The sequence below is a fragment of the Petaurus breviceps genome, unplaced genomic scaffold, assembly GCF_028583685.1.
Source record: "Petaurus breviceps papuanus isolate PSGF00001 unplaced genomic scaffold, PetGlider_PUasm1.0 90603, whole genome shotgun sequence".
Classification (NCBI taxonomy): Eukaryota; Metazoa; Chordata; class Mammalia; order Diprotodontia; family Petauridae; genus Petaurus; species Petaurus breviceps.
In genome coordinates this window covers 481,417-500,168 of record NW_027187284.1, presented here as the reverse complement: position 1 = coordinate 500,168, position 18,752 = coordinate 481,417, and the positions used below count along the sequence as shown (strand labels likewise).

General features: G+C 36.9%; 1 protein-coding gene across 11 annotated transcripts in view; it reads left to right on the top strand.

Annotated features, from left to right (window-relative positions):
• The window catches only part of DMD (dystrophin), a 2,504,498-nt gene that overhangs the window by 2,140,929 nt on the left and 344,817 nt on the right, over window positions 1–18,752 (top strand). For all 11 annotated transcript variants that reach the window (XM_069063824.1, XM_069063827.1, XM_069063826.1 and 8 more), the window contains one exon: window positions 898–1,044. In XM_069063824.1, the coding sequence (XP_068919925.1) occupies window positions 898–1,044 (147 nt within the window). The remainder of the gene's footprint in view (window positions 1–897; window positions 1,045–18,752) is intronic.

Genomic DNA, 18,752 nt, shown 5'->3' with positions numbered 1-18,752 from the left:
TATATATAATGAACCAGACAAAGAAGAAACACCCACTCCAGATCAAGCAAGCAAGGGCAGCATATCATCAAGTAAATTATGCTCTCCTTGTGCACAGGCATTACATTACACAAACTGTTCTTCTAAGTGAGAGAATTTGTCCCTTAGAAATTGCTCATTGGTACATTTGGATGCTATGTATCATGTTAAAGATCCATAAATGTCACCATGGTGGGGTTAGATATGATGCATTGTAATATCTTCCCCCAATCTGCATAGAGTTCTTCTGCTCAACAGATTGTCATGATGCATTGCTTTAGAAGCCCTACTACAGTGCTTCAGGGACACTCTGAGGTGCCTCATGGGAATTTCCCTAAATCATCATCACATGGACAGAAATACCAAGAGACTAGGACATCATTTTTTTGGACATGACAAAAAGAACCTTTATATGAAACTTTTTGTGTTTATGATAGAGAGTTTTTCTTTTTTTTTTTTTTTAAGCAATTGGGGTTAAGTAACTTGCTCAATTTTACACGGCCAGTTATTTCTGGGTGTGGTGCTAAGTATCAGAGCCTGGATTCGATCCCAGGTCATCCCGACTCTGGGGCTGGTGCTCTTACTCACTGTGCCACCTGGCCACCCCTGATAGAGAGTTTTTCTGCCAATGTTTTGTGATTTATTTTACCTCTTTATTATGAAAAGTAAAGTTGACATATTCCCATTCCAATAATGAAATAGGTGGGCTTCTGATTCTAGCATCATCTCACCACTCCCTAAATTCCTCATAACCCATAAGGAAATTTTCATTATTGTTGCTGTCTCATCAAGTGAATAAGCTTATCCATTTCAATATAGTCATACTTATATGCTCTCAACATTCACATTTTCCAACTTGTCCTGGATTGTTTCCTGCAGGCACTCCGAGGAGAAATTGTCCCTCTTGAAGAAAACGTAAACCATGTCAATGGCCTTGCCCGGCAACTCACAACGTCTGGCATTCAGCTTTCCCCATATAACCTCAACAGTCTCGAAGACCTGAATGCCAGGTGGAAGCTTCTGCTGGTAAGTTTTCTGTGTTCATCTTTACCTTTCTGCACTGGAAAACAGGAAAACAATTATTTCATTTGATCTTTGTGGTAACATTTTGCAAAAGTAGACACTCAGAACCACTTTGCAAATTTCTACGTGCCTAAATTTTGAAGGGATTAGGGTCATCTTCAAACCTAGTAATAGCACTCTTTTTAGTGACTGTCTCATCCTCTCTCAAGCCAGCACTTAATATTTTGCAAAATAAAATAGCATACAAGTGACTATAATAAGATAACTGAATTGGTGACATCAAGTTATGCTTATATGTTTTTGTCTTAAAGTTAATAAAGCCCTTTTTTTATAAAGAGTATAAAAAATCTCATTTGTACCAGTTAATAATGATGCTGGCTGCCCAACCCATTGGGCACCAGGTATCTCAATACCCATAAAAAGATACTCTTCACAATTTTAATATAATACACAGAGTGGGCTTTTTTTCTCCACAAGTGTAATCATATCCCCATCTGGATGGATTATTGGCAGGGAGACAGGACCAGAAAGAAGTACATATGGCCTTCAGTCCCCTTGAGCATACAACTACTACCCCATATGTCCATTCCAACAACTTCCCAAGTGTCTATAATGAAAAACCTACATCTGCTGTCAGTAATAATAAATCGGATTTGCATAAGGCTTTACAAAGCAGTTACTTCATCCCTCATCTATGAGATAGTACAAATAGTATCATTCCCAATTTTCAGATGAGGAAACTGAGAATCATAAAACATAAGACACTGTCCACACTTACATAGCTAACAAGTGTCAAAGTTAAGACTTATAGCTTCTGACTCCATATCCATTGTCCTTATCATTAAACCCTTCTGACAATAACAGATGCTGCCAGTTTCAGCTGAGTGATTGTCTGCATTATTCTGCTTTAAGTGCATAATGGGAGAGGATGCCGAGTGCTTGTGTTTTCACAATTTCATAGAGTGTGGTGTTATGTGCTCTTGAGGGTGGAAAAGAAATCCAGGGAGGATGTGTGCTTTTAAGGTTTTAATGAAAAAATGATGAACCAGATCTATTTTTCTACCAAGAGTCCATTTATGGGTATACTTCAAAGTGCTACCAAAAAAGATAGTAGATCTTTAATAAAAAAAATTATAAATCTGATATACCCTGTATGATCCTGAACAATTTAAGCCTTGTAGGTGATAGAAGGTCATGAAGCTTTTGTATGATTGATTATTATAAGTTTGGTTGACAAAAATGTGACAGAGCTAAATGGTTAGTTACATGCCTTTCTGTGTCTACGTTACTCATACTCTGCTTAACTGTTCTACACTATTAAATTCTTATCAGTACAATCCTTAATATATTTTCCATTTCAGGCATAAATAAGAAAAGTAATAACTGTCCAAAGAAAATCAATGGCCACATTTGTTTCATTCAAGCACATTTGAACTATATCTTGGAATTTGTTCAGACAGCTAAAAAGCTATATTCATTTTTAGAATGAGGTACAAGATTTGTGATAGGAACCTATAAATTCACAAATGATGCTGAAAGATTGTGACCTGTACGATATCAACACTGAGACATTTTTTTCTAGGGGCATTATTTGTTTAGATATTAAGTTTTAGAAAATATTAGCAATTTAATGTGAATCCATTCTTTAACATGACTAAAAACTTGGTCGAAAGTACAAAGACATAAGGTATCTGGGTGCCAGCAAAAGGCAAACATACAATGAAATATGGTTCAATTTTTTTTGAAGTTGCTTCTAGGTTGTTCCTCTATTTTATATTATTGACATACCCTTAAGTCTAGTCTCCACACTTCTTCCCAAGGACATACGCCTTGATATGTTACTTGGATGTTTTTATATAGAAACCAAAATAATTTGGCAGAAAATAAGCCAGAGCTATGGGCATGGGTGATTGTGTCTTAATGACCAAAGCAGTGTACATCCAAATTAAATTTTTCATCAAAATGATTGGTGGAAGCCATCTGTTTCCATTTTTGTCTTTCTATCCTCAGCACCTAGAACACATTGTAAATTTGTAAAAAATGTTTGTTGAATTGAATCTGTTATCAAGGTATGGTTTTTATTCTCACTGAAATCAGTACTCATTAAGATAGCTGAACTTCTTGGTTAGACATGAGTTACCTCCATCTGGACATTCAACACTGGCTACTAGGAACGTCTTATCCAGTTCAATCACAAGAATGATAAATGCTAAGCACTGACATCTAACTATCATTGAGATACAAGTGTTACATTATAGGTTCTTGGGGAAAGAATACGGATAGTTTTGAAATATTTTCACCTACAAACTATTTTAGATATAAAAAGAATTACCCATGAAAACTTTTTTTTTCATTCAGCTTAAACAAAGTGATGCAGCAGAAAAAAGTAAACTATTTTAAGAGTCGAGACCTAGGTTTGAATTCCAGATGCTATGCTTATTAACTATGTGATTTCAGACAGTACACTTCTCCCTGCATCTCTGTTTCTTCATCATTAAAATGTAAATAATAATATTTGTGCACGCTCCCTCAACAAATTGTTATAAGAAAAGTACCTTGCAAACTGTAAAAACCAAGCAGATGTAAACTATGTGGGGCAGCTACTTCTAGCATAGTGAATAGAGCATTGGTCTTGGAATCAGAAGACTCATCTTCATGAGTTTAGATTCAGCCTCAGCTACTTCCTAGCTGTGTGACCCTGGGAAAGTCATTTAACCTTGTTTGCCTAAGTTTCCTCATCTGTAAAATGAACTGGAGAAGGAAATGGAAAACCACTACAGTATCTTTGCCAAGAAAACCCCAAATGGGGTCATAAAGAGTTATACAAGACTAAACAATACAACAGTAAAATGTAAACTATAATTACTAGTTCTTCCATTTTGTATATCCATAATACTTGATAAAATGCATTGCATGTATTTCCTTTGGTAAAAAAAAAAAACTGTAAGACATATTGATAACTCACTGATGAAACTTGGGCCATAGTTTGATCCTTCTATAGTTCACTTAGCTTAAATCACTCACATTCAAAGCTTTATTCTCAGTCAACTATCACACAAATTTGTACTTTTCACCAAAATGCCTGCCAGTGAAAAGAGTGTGTTATACAAGCCCATCCCCATCACTAGTAAAGTAATTTAAACTTTATGACTTGACAGTTGATCAGTCATAACATCTCTGCATCCATGGGATGAAGTATGTTTTTATCTTGAGTTTTTCTGAGAGATATGAAGACATTGTTCAGCATCAGTCAACAGCGTGAGGGCTTGCACACAAACACACGCATTATCATTGTCACTTCTATTTCTCTAAGAAATGAATGGTTTGCAAGAATTTTATACTTGAAAGTAGGAGGGAACTTAAAGGATATCTATTCCAGTTCTTTCATTTATCAGATGTGGAAACTGAGGCACACAGAGGTTGAGATTTGTCCAGAAACTTCAAATGACAGATATAAATTGAATCCAAAGCTCCTAAAGTGGCTAAGGACCTAATGCCTGGCAGAATTTCTCACTTCCAACAGGGGTACCCTATAATAGTTCATACTTTTATGTATATATTGGTGAGGCTTCCACAGACCTTTCTCAACTAAGATTAGAGCACCACCATGTCTGGTCCAAAGGTTGTTCTAATCTATTCTAAAGACAAATGAGTTATGCCATGGATAGAACAGTGGGCTTGGAGTCAGGAAGACTTGAATTCAAATCCAGCTCCAGATACTTGTTAGCTGTGTGACCTTGAGCAAGTCACCTAACCTCTGTCTGTCTCAGTTTCCTCAGTCATAAAATGGGGAAAACAATGGCACCTACCTCTCATAGTGATTGTGAGGATCAAATGAGATAATATTTGTAAAGCACTTAGTACAGTGCCTGGCCATTTAATAAATGCTTGCTCCCTTCCTACCTGACTTCTTTTTACCTGGAGGATTTATCTAAACCATAGTGAGTCCAGTTGGGTAGATATAGTAATGGAATATTTACAGTCAGAATGAGACTTCTTGGACACTCCTGACTGAATGTGCTAAGATTTAAGTGGCGTAAAGGATACCACAGAAACATAGTTAGAATGGAGCTCAAAGTCCTGCTTGTCCAATGCATGTTGTGGTTACTCAATCATTTTCAGTCATATCTGATTCTTCATGACCCTATTTAGGGTTTTCTTGGCAAAGATACTAGAGTGGTTTGCCATTTCCTTCTCCAGCTTGGTTTACAGATGAGTAAACAGAGGCAAACAGGGTAGAGTGACTTACCCAGGGTCATACATCAGGTAAATATCTCCGGCTAGATTTGAACTCAGGTCTTTCTGACTGTAGCCCCAGCTGTCTCTCCACTTTACCATTTACCACATACCTGAACTGGAATCTCCTACACAACATATCCAACAAATTTTGTAAAAAATAACTTCTAATGAAGGAGTCACTTGCTATGTCCTTAGGCAGTCTATTACACATTTGAGCAATTCTAATTATCAGGAATTTTTTTTTCCTTACATCAAACCTATATCTACCTTGCTCTGACTTTCACCCACCTGCTTTTAGTTCTACCCTCTGTAATCAAGCAGAACCAGCCTGCTTTCTTGTCAGCATGAAAACCCTTCACATACTTACAAGGAGAGACACCATCCCTCCCTAGTCTTCTCTTCTCCAGACTTACTCATTCCTCTAGCTTAAGTACATGGAATAGGCTGCCCCACAGGAAACAGTGGGAGCCCTTCAAGCAGAAGCTGGATGACCATTTAGGATGATCATAGTGGAGATTCATATTCACATATGGACTGGGCTAGGTGGGAACTAAAATCCCTACCAGCTGTACAATACTGTTATCCTGTGATTTAACCATTTTGAGTTCCTTTAGTATCTTGGTTTGCCCTCTATGTACACTCCCCAACTTAGCAATTTTTTTTATTGTTTAGTCAGTCAGTCATATCTGACTCTTCATGACCCCAGAGACCATTTTGTCCATGGAATTTTCTTGGCAAAGATACTGGAGTGGTTTGCCATTTCCTTCTCCAGTAAATTAAGGCAAATAGGGACTGAGTGACTTCCCCGGGGACACTCAGCTAGTAAATATCTGAAGCCACATTTGAACTCAGGTCTTCCCAATTCCAAACCCAGCACTCTATCCACGGAGCTACCTAGCTGCCTCCAGTTTATCAATATCTTTCCTAAAATGTGTCACCCAGAGCTTAACGTGTATCATATATTGTCTGACCAGGACAGGGGTCAGTTGAATTGTCACTTCCCTGTTCATGTATACTATATATCTTTTAGTGCAACCTAGCTCCTTTGGTTTCCATATTTCATTGATGATTCAGGTTGAACTTGTAGTCCACTAAAATTCAAAGATCTTTTTCAGAAGAATCTAGGTTTCAGTTTCCACATCGTCTCATCCATTATACTGTGACCTCTTTTGACCTTTCTTTGTATCCCGAGCTCTCAGAGTGGGTGCATAGTACATATTAGGTGCTTAATAAATGCATGTTGAGTTTAGTGACATGTGCTTTCTCCTGGAAACCACAAAACTGACAACCTCGGATACTGAATTCTTTTTTTTTTTAAAGCAATTGGGGTTAAGTAACTTGCTCAAGGTTACATAGCCAGTTATTATTTCTGGGTGTGGTGCTGAGTATCTGAGCCCGGATTTGATCCAGGTCATCCCGACACTGGAGCCAGCGCTCTTACTCGCTGAGCCACCTGGCCGCCCCTAAGCAATTGGGGTTAAGTAACTTGCTCAAGGTTACACGGCCAGGTGTTTCTGGGTGGGTGCTAAGTGTCTGAGCCTGGGATTCGATCTCCAGGTCTTCTCAACACTGGAGCTGGTGCTCTTACTCGCTGTGCTACCTGGCCACCCCGGATACTGAATTCTTAACAACCATACTTAGTATAGATTTAGTAGACCTGGTAGTTGTTGATGAGAAGCAGATTTTTTAAAGGATTCAGGAAATTTGGATTTTTTACAATTCAAGCTAAACTTGCTTGTCCATTCAGTCAAAATAATAATATGATAGCCTATATAAGTATTAAAGTAAAACTACATAACTCACATTTTCATAAAAATAAATTATTTAGAAGTCAATTTTCTTCTTCCCTACTGTATCACTCCTCTAGGATATGTATAGTAAACATAAATTTGAATATTTCTTTGGAAAACAGAAATCTATTTCAAATATTCAAATTTAATTGTATATATAATTCTACTTGTGTAGGAAATGTACAGGAAAGAAAGGGAAAAGATTCATTATCTGTTTATCAGTAACAAAATGTTTTAAAATATACACACTTTCATATGAATTTGTGTAGATGTGTTATTTTTGGAATTGCATGCATTATAGTTTATAAGTTCAGGCTTTATAAACATTTTTTGTAATGTAGAATATACTTGACTTATTTTTAGTATTCTAGTTCCTTTTTTAATGACTGGCAGAGATATTAATTTTGAATACTTCCCTTTCTAGGTGAATGGATTAGTGATCCCTGTGCAATGTACCCATTAAAATCACACCTGTAGAATTGAATATAAAATTACTAAGCATTATATTCATCACAATTCTTAGAACCAAGCAATGGTGTTAAAGTCAACCAAAGGTGAATTTCATGAATTGGTTTTTAAAGCAGAACAAGTATTAATATTGAGTCAACTAGAAATGGATACTAAATATGAAAGTGAAAAATGTATTTATGATGGCTTTATAAATATTTCAAAGGTATTTATGTATATATTATCACATATATTATATATAAATGCACATTGGGGTTTGTGGTTATCCTCTCTTGACAGATACATGAGCTGTATAAGGGAATATGAGGGAACAATTTCTCTGTATGTACTATATCTGTGTATAGCAGGAGTTTCATGTGTTCCTTCATGTAAAGACCATGTGCTTCATAATCTGTAGAAACTTTTAGAAGGAAACAATCACTTTAAAAAGCTCAGTAAAATGAAGGTATTACCAGTTGTGAAATTTCTTACAATAGATTAAGAGACAAAGTGACATGAATTATGGATTAGACTTTACAAAACATTGCTTTTCTGCTTATGATTTTGTCATTGCCTTTCTTACCTCCAAGGCATTATAACTTTGATAATTCTCCTAACACTTCAGATCAAATTGAAGTTCTCTATGCTGGCCACGATCACCTGTTTTTCCCTCTTGCTCACACCCTCATCTGTACCCAACCAATTCTTTGTCCTCACCATGGCCTTTGTTCCTGAAACCTTCCATATTTTCTCAGATCATCTTCCTGTTCTGACTATACTTGCCATCCCAGTCAGCCACACTCATGTCCAGATATTTCTGTGAAGCATTTGCCTTTACTCTGTAATGACAGGATCATGAGATTAGATTTAATGCATGAGATTAGATTTAATGCTGGAAGGAACCTTGGAATTGTCTTTGTTTCCTCCTCCTACTTCACCACATCCAAATAATTGTCAAGTTCAGTCAATTGTACCTCCACAATATCCCATGTTGATTCTCTCTTTCCATTACGACTACCATGGTAATGCACTATTTTTTTCACTACCATGTCAGGAATGTCTACAATATCATTAACTATATTAGCCAATGCCTCACTCCAAAGTTACACATCTAGCTCTGGTTCCTTAGGTCAGTTTTGTATATGGCATCATGGAATAGTAGACAGAGTATTGTACTGAAAATCAAGAGACTAGATTTGAGTCCAGAGACTGTCACTTGCTAGCAGTGTGACTCTAAGCAAGTTACTTATAATCTATGAGTCTCAGTTTCCTTACCCCTAAAATGAGAATAATAGTTTTGCTAATGTAGCAGAGCTCTTAAGAAGTATTTTGTAAATTTAGAGTGCTATGTCAACATGAGTTATTATCACGGAGTGAACTAAGGAGAAACCCAAAACTTTTGATAAAAATCTCTCTCTCTCATCATCCTTCCATAGTACTTCCCTCCCTTTCTCTAAAGTCTGACATTGCCAGTATTAGAGAGGCACAAAAGACATTTTCAGATGCCTACTGTTACACTCATTTATATTAACAAGGGGAAAAATGGTGGCATATTAGAAAGCCATGTCAACTTGAAAAGAATAGAGTATCTATCCTTGCCCCACCACAAGATACAGAGCAGGTGAAGTTCAGTAAGAAGACAAGAATATCACAGACAGGATATAACCTTGGTATCCTGGAAGCAACATGAGACAAAAACCAAGAACCAGCCAATGAAGGGGATGAGCCCAAAGAGGAAAAACTCCAGATAACCTAATGCTTAATGGAGAATAAGACCCAAGTTCAAATTCAGCCTCACACACTTTCTGTGTGACCCTGAGTGACTTAACTTTGTCTATCTCAGTCTCCTCAACCATAAAATGGGGAATAATAATAGTGTCTACCTCCTCAATTGTGATCCTTACAACAGCTCTCATCCAGGAGGTTCTACAATGTCTGGAATACACACACACACACACACACACACACACGTGTACATTACATATCTATATATACACATACATATATTCATATTTATATATGGTATGACTGTAAGTCACATAATATTAGTCTTCAAAGATTTGAAAAAGAGATTATCAGTGATAAACCATAGACAACTCATGGGTTGAACTGGCATCCTCATGAAAAAGAAAGAAAGGTTACAGTAGGGTTGCAGTAAGAATCAAGTGAGATATTTTTAAAGCACTTAGCTTAGTGCCTGGCAAATAGTAGGCACTTAATAAATGTTTAGTCCCTTTCCTTTCTCTTCCCTTTCCTACTTAGATACTAGTCAGGACAGCCTTAATCATATCTGGGGTTCTGGTCTACCTTTAGAGGTGAGCCAGTCAACTTCCAGTTGTTCCACCTTAAATCTCTGTCTTCCTATGGTAGAAACCGAGAAAAAGTTGTACTAGTATAACATTTATTTCAAACCTAAATCTTGCAAGTTCCCAAAGATTTCAGTAATATTTGTGCAGTCACCTAGAAAGTAAGTCTGTCTCAGCACTCATTATAGTAAGATTTGTAAGATGATTTGGGGTCATATTTATCCATTTAAAGTTTTAAATGGCTTCATTTTCCAAAAAACAGAAAAAGAAAGACCATTTACCCCAAGCAGTTTGTAATCATTAGTGTATGATAGGTTTTCGTTTTTGCGTTAGAAAAAGTTACTTGAACATTATTATTTAGTCCATTGACTAAAAGCAGAATTTGATCATTTAAACATGTCAGTTTGTTGACAGAGCTTAATAGAATTCGAAATTGCCTTTTTTTCCTTTAAGATAGTGACACTATAGGAAACATGGCCCTAAAACTGACTGAGGAAGATTGAAAGAGGTCAGTTGTTAATTTCGCTTCCTTCACCTTTTTGCTTTTGGTGGCAAGGGCTATTGGTTCCTTCTCAAGATGACCTTTGGCATTCTTTTGGCACATACCTTAAAAAATTATTCTGTTGCTATATAAAACATGAGCTAAAAGTTCAAGAAAAAATGGTGAGCCCTCGGCTGCTTATCTACATTAAATCTAATAGAATACATTTATGACAGAGTTTATCATTATTATTTATATTGGGATGGACTTTAATAGACATGATATGAATATGCCCTACTCTAGTGCAGACACAGTCCATCTTGTCTGATTTTTGTTCATGGTTTTCCATGAAGGACCTACCCACTGCAATAAAGGTTTTCCTCAGGTTAGATTTTAATTTTAGTTCAATATTTTAAGGATGTGTAATTTCATCAGTGTAGTTTGCCCTTCACTAATTCAGATCATAATTCCTCCAGGATTTCATAGACAGTGTCCAAGTATGTTGTGGCCAAAAAGAAATCATCACCTTGTGACCAACCTGGTATTAGATTATACTCATTACTCAAACAGATAGGTGATCTCATCAATTTCAACAAGAAAGGTTCCAAACCATCCATACCTGTCTATCATTTTGAAGCCTTTTCCATGTCCTCTCAAAAATTCATCCTAGGGGGCGGCCAGGTAGCACAGCAAGTAAGAGTACCGGCCCCAGTGTGGGGATGACCTGGGGATCGAATCCGGGATCAGATGCTTAGCACCACACCCAGAAATAACTGGCCGTGTAACCTTGAGCAAGTTACTTAACACCAATTGCTTTAAAAAAAAAAATTCACCCTAGGAAGTCCACCCCACTATAGGGACCTTTTTTACTTGCCCGTGAGGATGCCAGTTGAGCACATGAGCTATCTATGGTTTATCACTGATACTCTTTTTGAAATCTTTGAAGACTAATAATCTGTGACTTACAACCATACCACATATATCAAGCTCCAGACATTGCAGAACCTCCTGGTCGAGATTTATAGGCACTGAAAAGAGTTTGTCCTAACCATTCACTCAGGGAAAACCAAGTAAATGAATAATGCCTGTTGTCTACAGACTCTAGACAATGGCATGCACTTAGATGGACAACTTATAGAATTCATCCATCAATGACAGTAACAAGAGCTAACATTCAAAAACTTAAGATTTACAAAATGCTTTACATATGTTATCTCATTTGATCTACATAACAACTCTGTGAGATAGGTGCTATTATCTTCACTTTACAGATGAGGACACTGAGGCTGTGAAAAATTAAGTGAATTGCCCAGAGTAACACAACTAGTATATGTCTGAGGTGAGATTTGAACTCAGGTCTTTCTGACTCAAAAGTCCAATGTTCTGTTCACTTTGTCAGTCTATGTCATATATCTGTCAGTCAATCTGTCAATTAGTCAATAAGCATTTATCAGCCATCTACTATATGCCAGTAACTGTGCTAAATGCTGGAGAAAAGAAAGATGGTGAGGGCAGCTAGGTGGCACAGTGAATAGAGCACCAGCCCTGGAGTCAGGAGGACCTGAGTTCAAATCCGACCTTAGAAACTTAACACAAAAACTAGCTCTGACCTTGGGCAAGTCACTTAACCCCAGTTGCCCTGCCTTCCCCCTCCAAAAAAAAGAAGAAAAAGAAGAAAAAAAAAGACAGTACCTGCCCTCAAGGAGTTTATATTCTAGTGGTAAAATACAGTATATGGAAGGAAGCTGAAAAGAAGGGGAGAGCAGAAGTTACACAGTTTAGAGGCATGGTGGAGTCCAGTTCCAATAGTGCAAGCTGGTGAGAAGTGAAGAGTTGACTGGTCTACAAGGCTTCTTTAAATGGAAGCTTTGAGGGGAGTTCTTTGTTCTACCCTCTGTCTCTCTAATCAGAGAGGCAGAGGATAATGATGGTACCAATAAGGAGTGAGTATCAAAACTGATGGAATCTTATAGGATAATAAGTTTCATGAGTTTTCCTGGGGGCATGGTGAAGTCCAGTCCAAGGAGTGCAAGATACTAGGAATTAAATAAACTGCAAATGAATAATGAGTTGGGGCCAGAACTGAACCAGAGGAGGAGAGCAGTCAGGTTTTGCCTGTAGGAAATTTAGCCAAGTGTTTTTAATGACCCCAAACTCTTCTTAAAACAAAGCATCATTTTTCAATTCCAGTATTCTATCATTGACTAGATTATACCACAGTTAAAACCATGTGTCCAAGAAAATGACAGCTAAATAAAGAAAAGGGTCTGCTATAGCTGAATAAGCCTCTAATATGGGTAGAGCCTATTTTTTTTTTAAAGACTAATGTGCCACCAAATGTAGTTTGGAGTTTCTTAATATTTTTTTAATTTTTTAATACATGAAGATTAGGTCAATGGAAAAAAGTTGTCATAAAGGAAGAGATCTGTATGTTTTACAAAAAGTTAGGTCAAATAAAGATTTGTTTATGTTGGGAATAGGATGACCCATTGAGGGAAGAACAAAAATAAATTTGAGAAAATATCAAAAACAGCTATTTAAATAACCTTGTCATTCTTTGTGAAAGAATATGCCCTTCTATCTTCAAAATTTTGAAGGAGAGTATAAATCCTAATTCCCAGAACCATTTCAACCTTAGCTACTAGGGTTATTTTTCACTAATTTTTCAGTGACTCTTCCCAGTTTCACTTTCCAGAGCAATAGATACACTGTTAAGCCTAAGTACATTTATTTGCACAGTTCACTTCTCATTGTTTTTATAGCTAATTTTATAGCATTTCAAAAGGACAGTGCTAAAGTTGTCTGGTTAATGCATGGGAAAGGAGTGTGCCCCAGGGTGCTACAGTTGGACACTATCCTCACCCCAAAGTGAGTTTTCAAGATCAACCTCGGAAATAAACTAAAACCTGGCAAGGAACAGATGAGTCCATAGTGAAATAAATGTAAGAAAAGAATGGTCATGAACAGACAAGGGTGGATGAGCATGGCATTTGGAGTCAGAGAACCTGGTTCAAATGCCATATCTATTACTATTATTGTAAAATGAGTAATTGGGGCTAGATGATCTAAGCTTTAACTGTAAATCTTATGACTCGGCCTATAGGTGTAAAGGATACAACTGTGAAGAATAAAGGATAAATTAAAATAAAATTGGGCTTGCAGCTATCAAAAAGTTTTAGTTGTCAGAAGACTGCAAACCTCACACTGCTTAATAACCCTACTGGTTTTACTTATGAGGTTGGGGGAACAGGTACCTAAGGAAATAAGGTTCAGGACAAGCTTCCCAATCCCTATCTAGGTGCCAAAGAAACAAGGAATCCCTTTTCCCCTTGGGACACAGGGTTGACACTTCCAGTCCTTGTTCCCTAGGTAGCCTAGGAAGAATTTTGGGAGTTAGATGCATTTGCTGGGAGTTTCAGATCTTTATTTTCAAGTGTTTATAAATTAAGGCATATAAATATGTGTGTATTATGAGAATATGCATGTATTATGAATACATGAATATGCAAATATATTAAAAACATACATCTATTTTGTGAATAAACATGTTCCAGAGGTTCAGCATGTTGAAAGAGATTTCTGTAAGGTCCTTGGTCAGTCAACAAGTATTTATTTTTTATTGTGCCAGGAACTGCACTAAGTGCTGAAAGTTCAAACATAAACAGAAATAAAACCAGTTCTTGTCCTCAAGGAGCTTATATTCTTACAGGAGAAGACAAGAAGAAACTGAAAGGGGAAGAGAGTGACAAAGACCTGATACCAAGTCAGCCTCTATGAGGCAGGGTTGGAAGGGCATCTTGTTTGATGATGAGGGAGTGGGGGCGCTCAGGTCCTGATATCCTAATTAGGCAACCTTAAAGTAGTAGGAAGGGATCCTAATAGTGAAGGGGTCAGGGTCTTAGGTCCACCATGCCAGGTGCCCCAGAGTAGGCTGACTGAAAGTCATTACAATAAATTCCCTAGTCCAATCTATTAAGTGAGTACTTTATTGCCTTCTCTATGAAAAGAAACATGCTTAGTTACTAAGCCTCACTCAGAAGCCTGTTTCTTAGCTGCTTCCAAGTGTTTTTCATACTTACAGTCTACTTTATTCTACGTATATAATAGTATGTGTATTTTTAAATATTAAGAATTGTTCTGCTAAGTCTAAAGCTTCTCTCTGTATGAGAAAGGTCATTGATTGGTTAGCTTTTAGTCAGAAATGTTTTTATTTTCAACCTCTTGGGTTTTCCTTATTTCTTTTCAAGAAATCATTACTTGGTGTTTAGATGTTTAAATCCCTTGAAACTTTCCTTGTCTTCCCTTTAATTTTGAAACACTTTGTATAACTGCTATGTCCCTTTCATCTGTCTTGCTCCCACATTCTTTTGGCTTCGGCCCCCACACTGCCTTTATCCTTCCTTTGCTGCAGTGTTTTCTCTCTTCCTCATGCATTTATTGTCCCTGGTTGGCTCTTTCATTGCTTTCCCAACTGTTCTGTTGGCATGTGAAATACCCCTGAAGCAGCTGTTCTCATTTCCCATGCTACGTCATGCAAAGCATTCAAAGGGTTGCTGTTTTCACATTTTTCTCTGGTAAGACAGCCCTTTTCCTCCTTCCCATCCCAGTCCACTAGAAATAGCCCTAATTTAAACCATCTGAAAAATGGAGTGTTAAAGCAAGTTGTATATGGAGGGTTGGGTGTATGCTTGCCAAATTCAGAATTTTTGATGCTATAAAATGAAATTAAGAGATACTTTGCTTTTTTTATTTTAAATTTTTATTTTGAAAGCTCCTTAATTGGAGAATTTAGGAATATGGGTGAAAATGTGTCATAAACTAGAAAAATGATGTGGGATTGCATTATAAATCATATGGGTTTTGCAGAGATTTAATATTACCCTTTCACAGAGTGGAAAATTTCAGCATGTTGTGCTGCTGATGCAAAACCTTTGTTCGATGTGACACTGTATTCAACTTAGATTGCAGAAGCAAAACAGTTCAGAGTCTCAAAAAGAAATAGCACCTCTCCTCAAAATTATTATTTTTCAGGTGTCATTTGGGATCAAAGGCTTCAGAAATGTAGCTTTAATGGAAGCTATGAGGTCACAACCCTGAAGATGAAATAATAGAGGTCAGAGCACTAAATGTGCCCAAAGGCAACCAACTGCATTCCCTCTTCTGAGGCTGGAAAGGGATCAAGGCCATTGAGAGATGCACCTTGCATACAGAACACTGTGGCTTGTGTAGAATAGTTACTTAATGAATGTTGAACTTAATCATTTCCATCTTATTCTTGGGAACGAAATGTCTTTGTCCAATCCCATACTACTTTCCTAGTGTGTGAGATGCTAGAATGAATGTAGTGTTTGGATAGTGGAAATTCTACAGAATTAAATTTGTGTGTCCATGGGAGGATGTAATTAATTTGGAAAATTCAAGGGAAATGCTGCATTATACCATTTTCTTTACAAGGAAAGATTATAGTAAAGGGCCATTTTACCTGACCTGGAAAAAGAAATGAAATAGGAATCTAAACAATCAAGTTAGAGAAAAAGAAAAAAAGAATTGCTTTCCTATTCATTTGTACCATTTATTTTTAACAATCCAAAGCACTGGTCATAACAAAAGAAACAAAGTTATAAAACTCCAATGTTTAAAAATAATGACTTCTGGTCATTTGAACTTGGGGATTTTGAATTTAATGTATTTGTAGGGAAGAGGAAATTAAACAAATCTTTATTAAAATAGAGAGAGACAGTATTATTGCCTCTGCAAAAATACTTACTGTATTACTCCAGTATTTCTGAGAAAAGATTCATTATCCAGAGAATGAGTCAGTCAATCAAGAAGCATTTGTTAAATGCTGTGCTAGGTAGAGGAGATACAAAGAAAAAAGTGAAATAGCCCCTATCCTCAGGTTGCTTACATTCTATTTCAAGAAAGCATATGTGTATGTGTGTATGTATATATTTACAAAAAGAGGTGCATATACAGGTATAAAACATAGACAATAAATACAGACTCTTTTGGCTTTGGGTTTTTTTTTTATTTTTGCAGGGGGAGGGAGAGGTGTGGAGGAATATTAAGGGTGGATCAAAAAAGGCTTTCACGGGTGGTAGCACTAGAGCTTAGTCTTAAAGACAACTAGGAATTCTAAGAGGGAAAGGAGAGTAGGAAACACTTTCCAGTTATGAGGGACGACCACTGAAAAGGCTCAGGTGGGAGCTGGAGTGTGGAGTAAAAGTAACAATAAGAAGGACTATTTGGCTAGCCTATAGAATCAATCATTCAATAAACTTTTATTGTGTCTACTGTTTGTCAAGTACTGTGCTAAACTCTGGGAATGCAATATGAGGCAAAAAGACAGTCCTCAAGGATTTCACAGTCTAATGAGGGAGACAACAAAAATATATACAAATAAGCTATATCTACAGGATGAACAGAAAATAAGCAACAGAGGGAAAATCCTAGACTAGAATTAAGAGGGGTTATGAGAGGCTTCCTATAGAAGATGGAATTTTGATTGGACTTGAAACAATCCAGGGAGACCAGTAGGCAGAGATGAGGAGGGATAGCATTCCAGGTAAGGGGGAGAACCAAAGAAAATAGAGAGATGGAGTGTTTTGTTTGTGGAACAGCAAGAAGACAAGTGTCACTAGATGAAAGAATATATGTTGGGGACTAAGGTTTAAAGAAGACTGGAAAGTTAGGAGGAGGCTAAGTTATAATGGGCTTTGAATGACAGGATTTTATATTTAATCCTAGAGGCTATAGAAAGGGACTGGAGCCTACTGAGTAGGGGCTAGCATGATTAGATCTCCACTTTAGGAAAATAATGTTGTTATTGTTGTTTGTCTTTTCTTCTCAAAGAGGATCAATGACATCAGGATGGTAATGTCTTGACTTGCCAGTGAATTGGATTTAAGTGAGGCAGAGCTCTGCAGAGTCAGAATGGTCCAGGATGCAGTGGGTGACCTTGGCCTTTCTAAATGGCTTTGGGGGCTGAATGAAGGATGGATTGGAGTCAGGGGAGAGGTAAGGCATACAGACCCATCAGCTGGCTACTGTAGTAGTCCAGGTATGAAGTGATAAGGAACTGTACCAGAGTTTGGGGAGTGTCAGAGAAAAAAAGGGAGTCAGCTTCATTGTAGTCAACTTCACTGTTATCTTGTTTTAAGAAATTGCCACACCCATCCCACCACTACCCTGAACAGTCAGCAACCATCAACATCTAGGCAGGACCCTCCACCAGCAAAAAGCTTACTCCCTGCTAAAGACTCAGATGATGGTTAACATTTTTTTGAGCAATAAAGTATTTTTAATTTAAGTGTGTACATTGTTTTATTAGACATAATACTATTACTAATAAACTATAGTATAGTGTACAAACATAACTTTTATATGCACTGGAAAACCAGAAAATCTGTGACTTTCTTTATTGTGATATGTGCTTTATTATAGTAGTTTGGAACTGAACCCTCAACATGTCTGAGGTATGCCTGTAATGTGAAATTAGATTAGGGTCAGTCTACAAAAGGCTTTATGTACCAAACAAGGGACTTTTAATATGTGAACCCAGAGGTAACTGGGATCATGTGAATTTATTGAGTAATGACCTGGTCAGAAATGCACCTTAAGAAAATCACTTTGGCAGTTGTGTGGAGAATAGATTGGGTTACAGAGATACTAACAGTAATGAGGCCAATTAGTAGTCTATTACAGTAGTCCAGATGAGAGATAATAGGGGCATGAATTAGGATGTTGACACTACACATTGAGAAAAAGAGACCAATGCAAAAGATGCAGAGATAGAAATTACAAGACTTGGCAGGTAGTTGGATATATAGGGTGAGAAGTCAAGAATGACTTTCAAGTTAATGAAATGGGTGATTTGAAGAATGGTGGTACCGTCAAAAGAAATAAAGAAGTCTTGAAGAAGGATAGTTTTGGATGGAAAGATAATGAGTTATACTTTGTAAATATTGAGTTTGAGATGCAAAGAAATTAGGTCTTTGGTTTCTTAAGTCAGTAAGCATTTGTTAGACAACAAGCATTTATTAAACACCTACTATGTGCCAGGCACTATGGTAAGCACTGAATCATAAGGTAATCTAGGAGTTGAATATACTTTAAATGTAAAAAAAAAAGATAAATATGTTATCTTTTTATTTTTGACCCTTATCATATGAATATGATGGTTTATCTATCTTCCATCTCCTTTATCACAGTTAATGATCCTTGTGTTTCAAACAGTATTTGACATAAGATTAATTTCCAAAAATGCTATTTTTTGGCTTAGTGATAATGACCTAGTAATAAAGACAGTAGGAGCATATATAAGTTTGCCAATAACGTTTTCCTCATGACCAACCATCAACAGGGCATGTGAAGATTTGGTGAGCAATTGGACCTAAGGAATTAAAGAGCAAAAGCAGATGACCTCCTAAGGCTTTATTCTTATGAAAT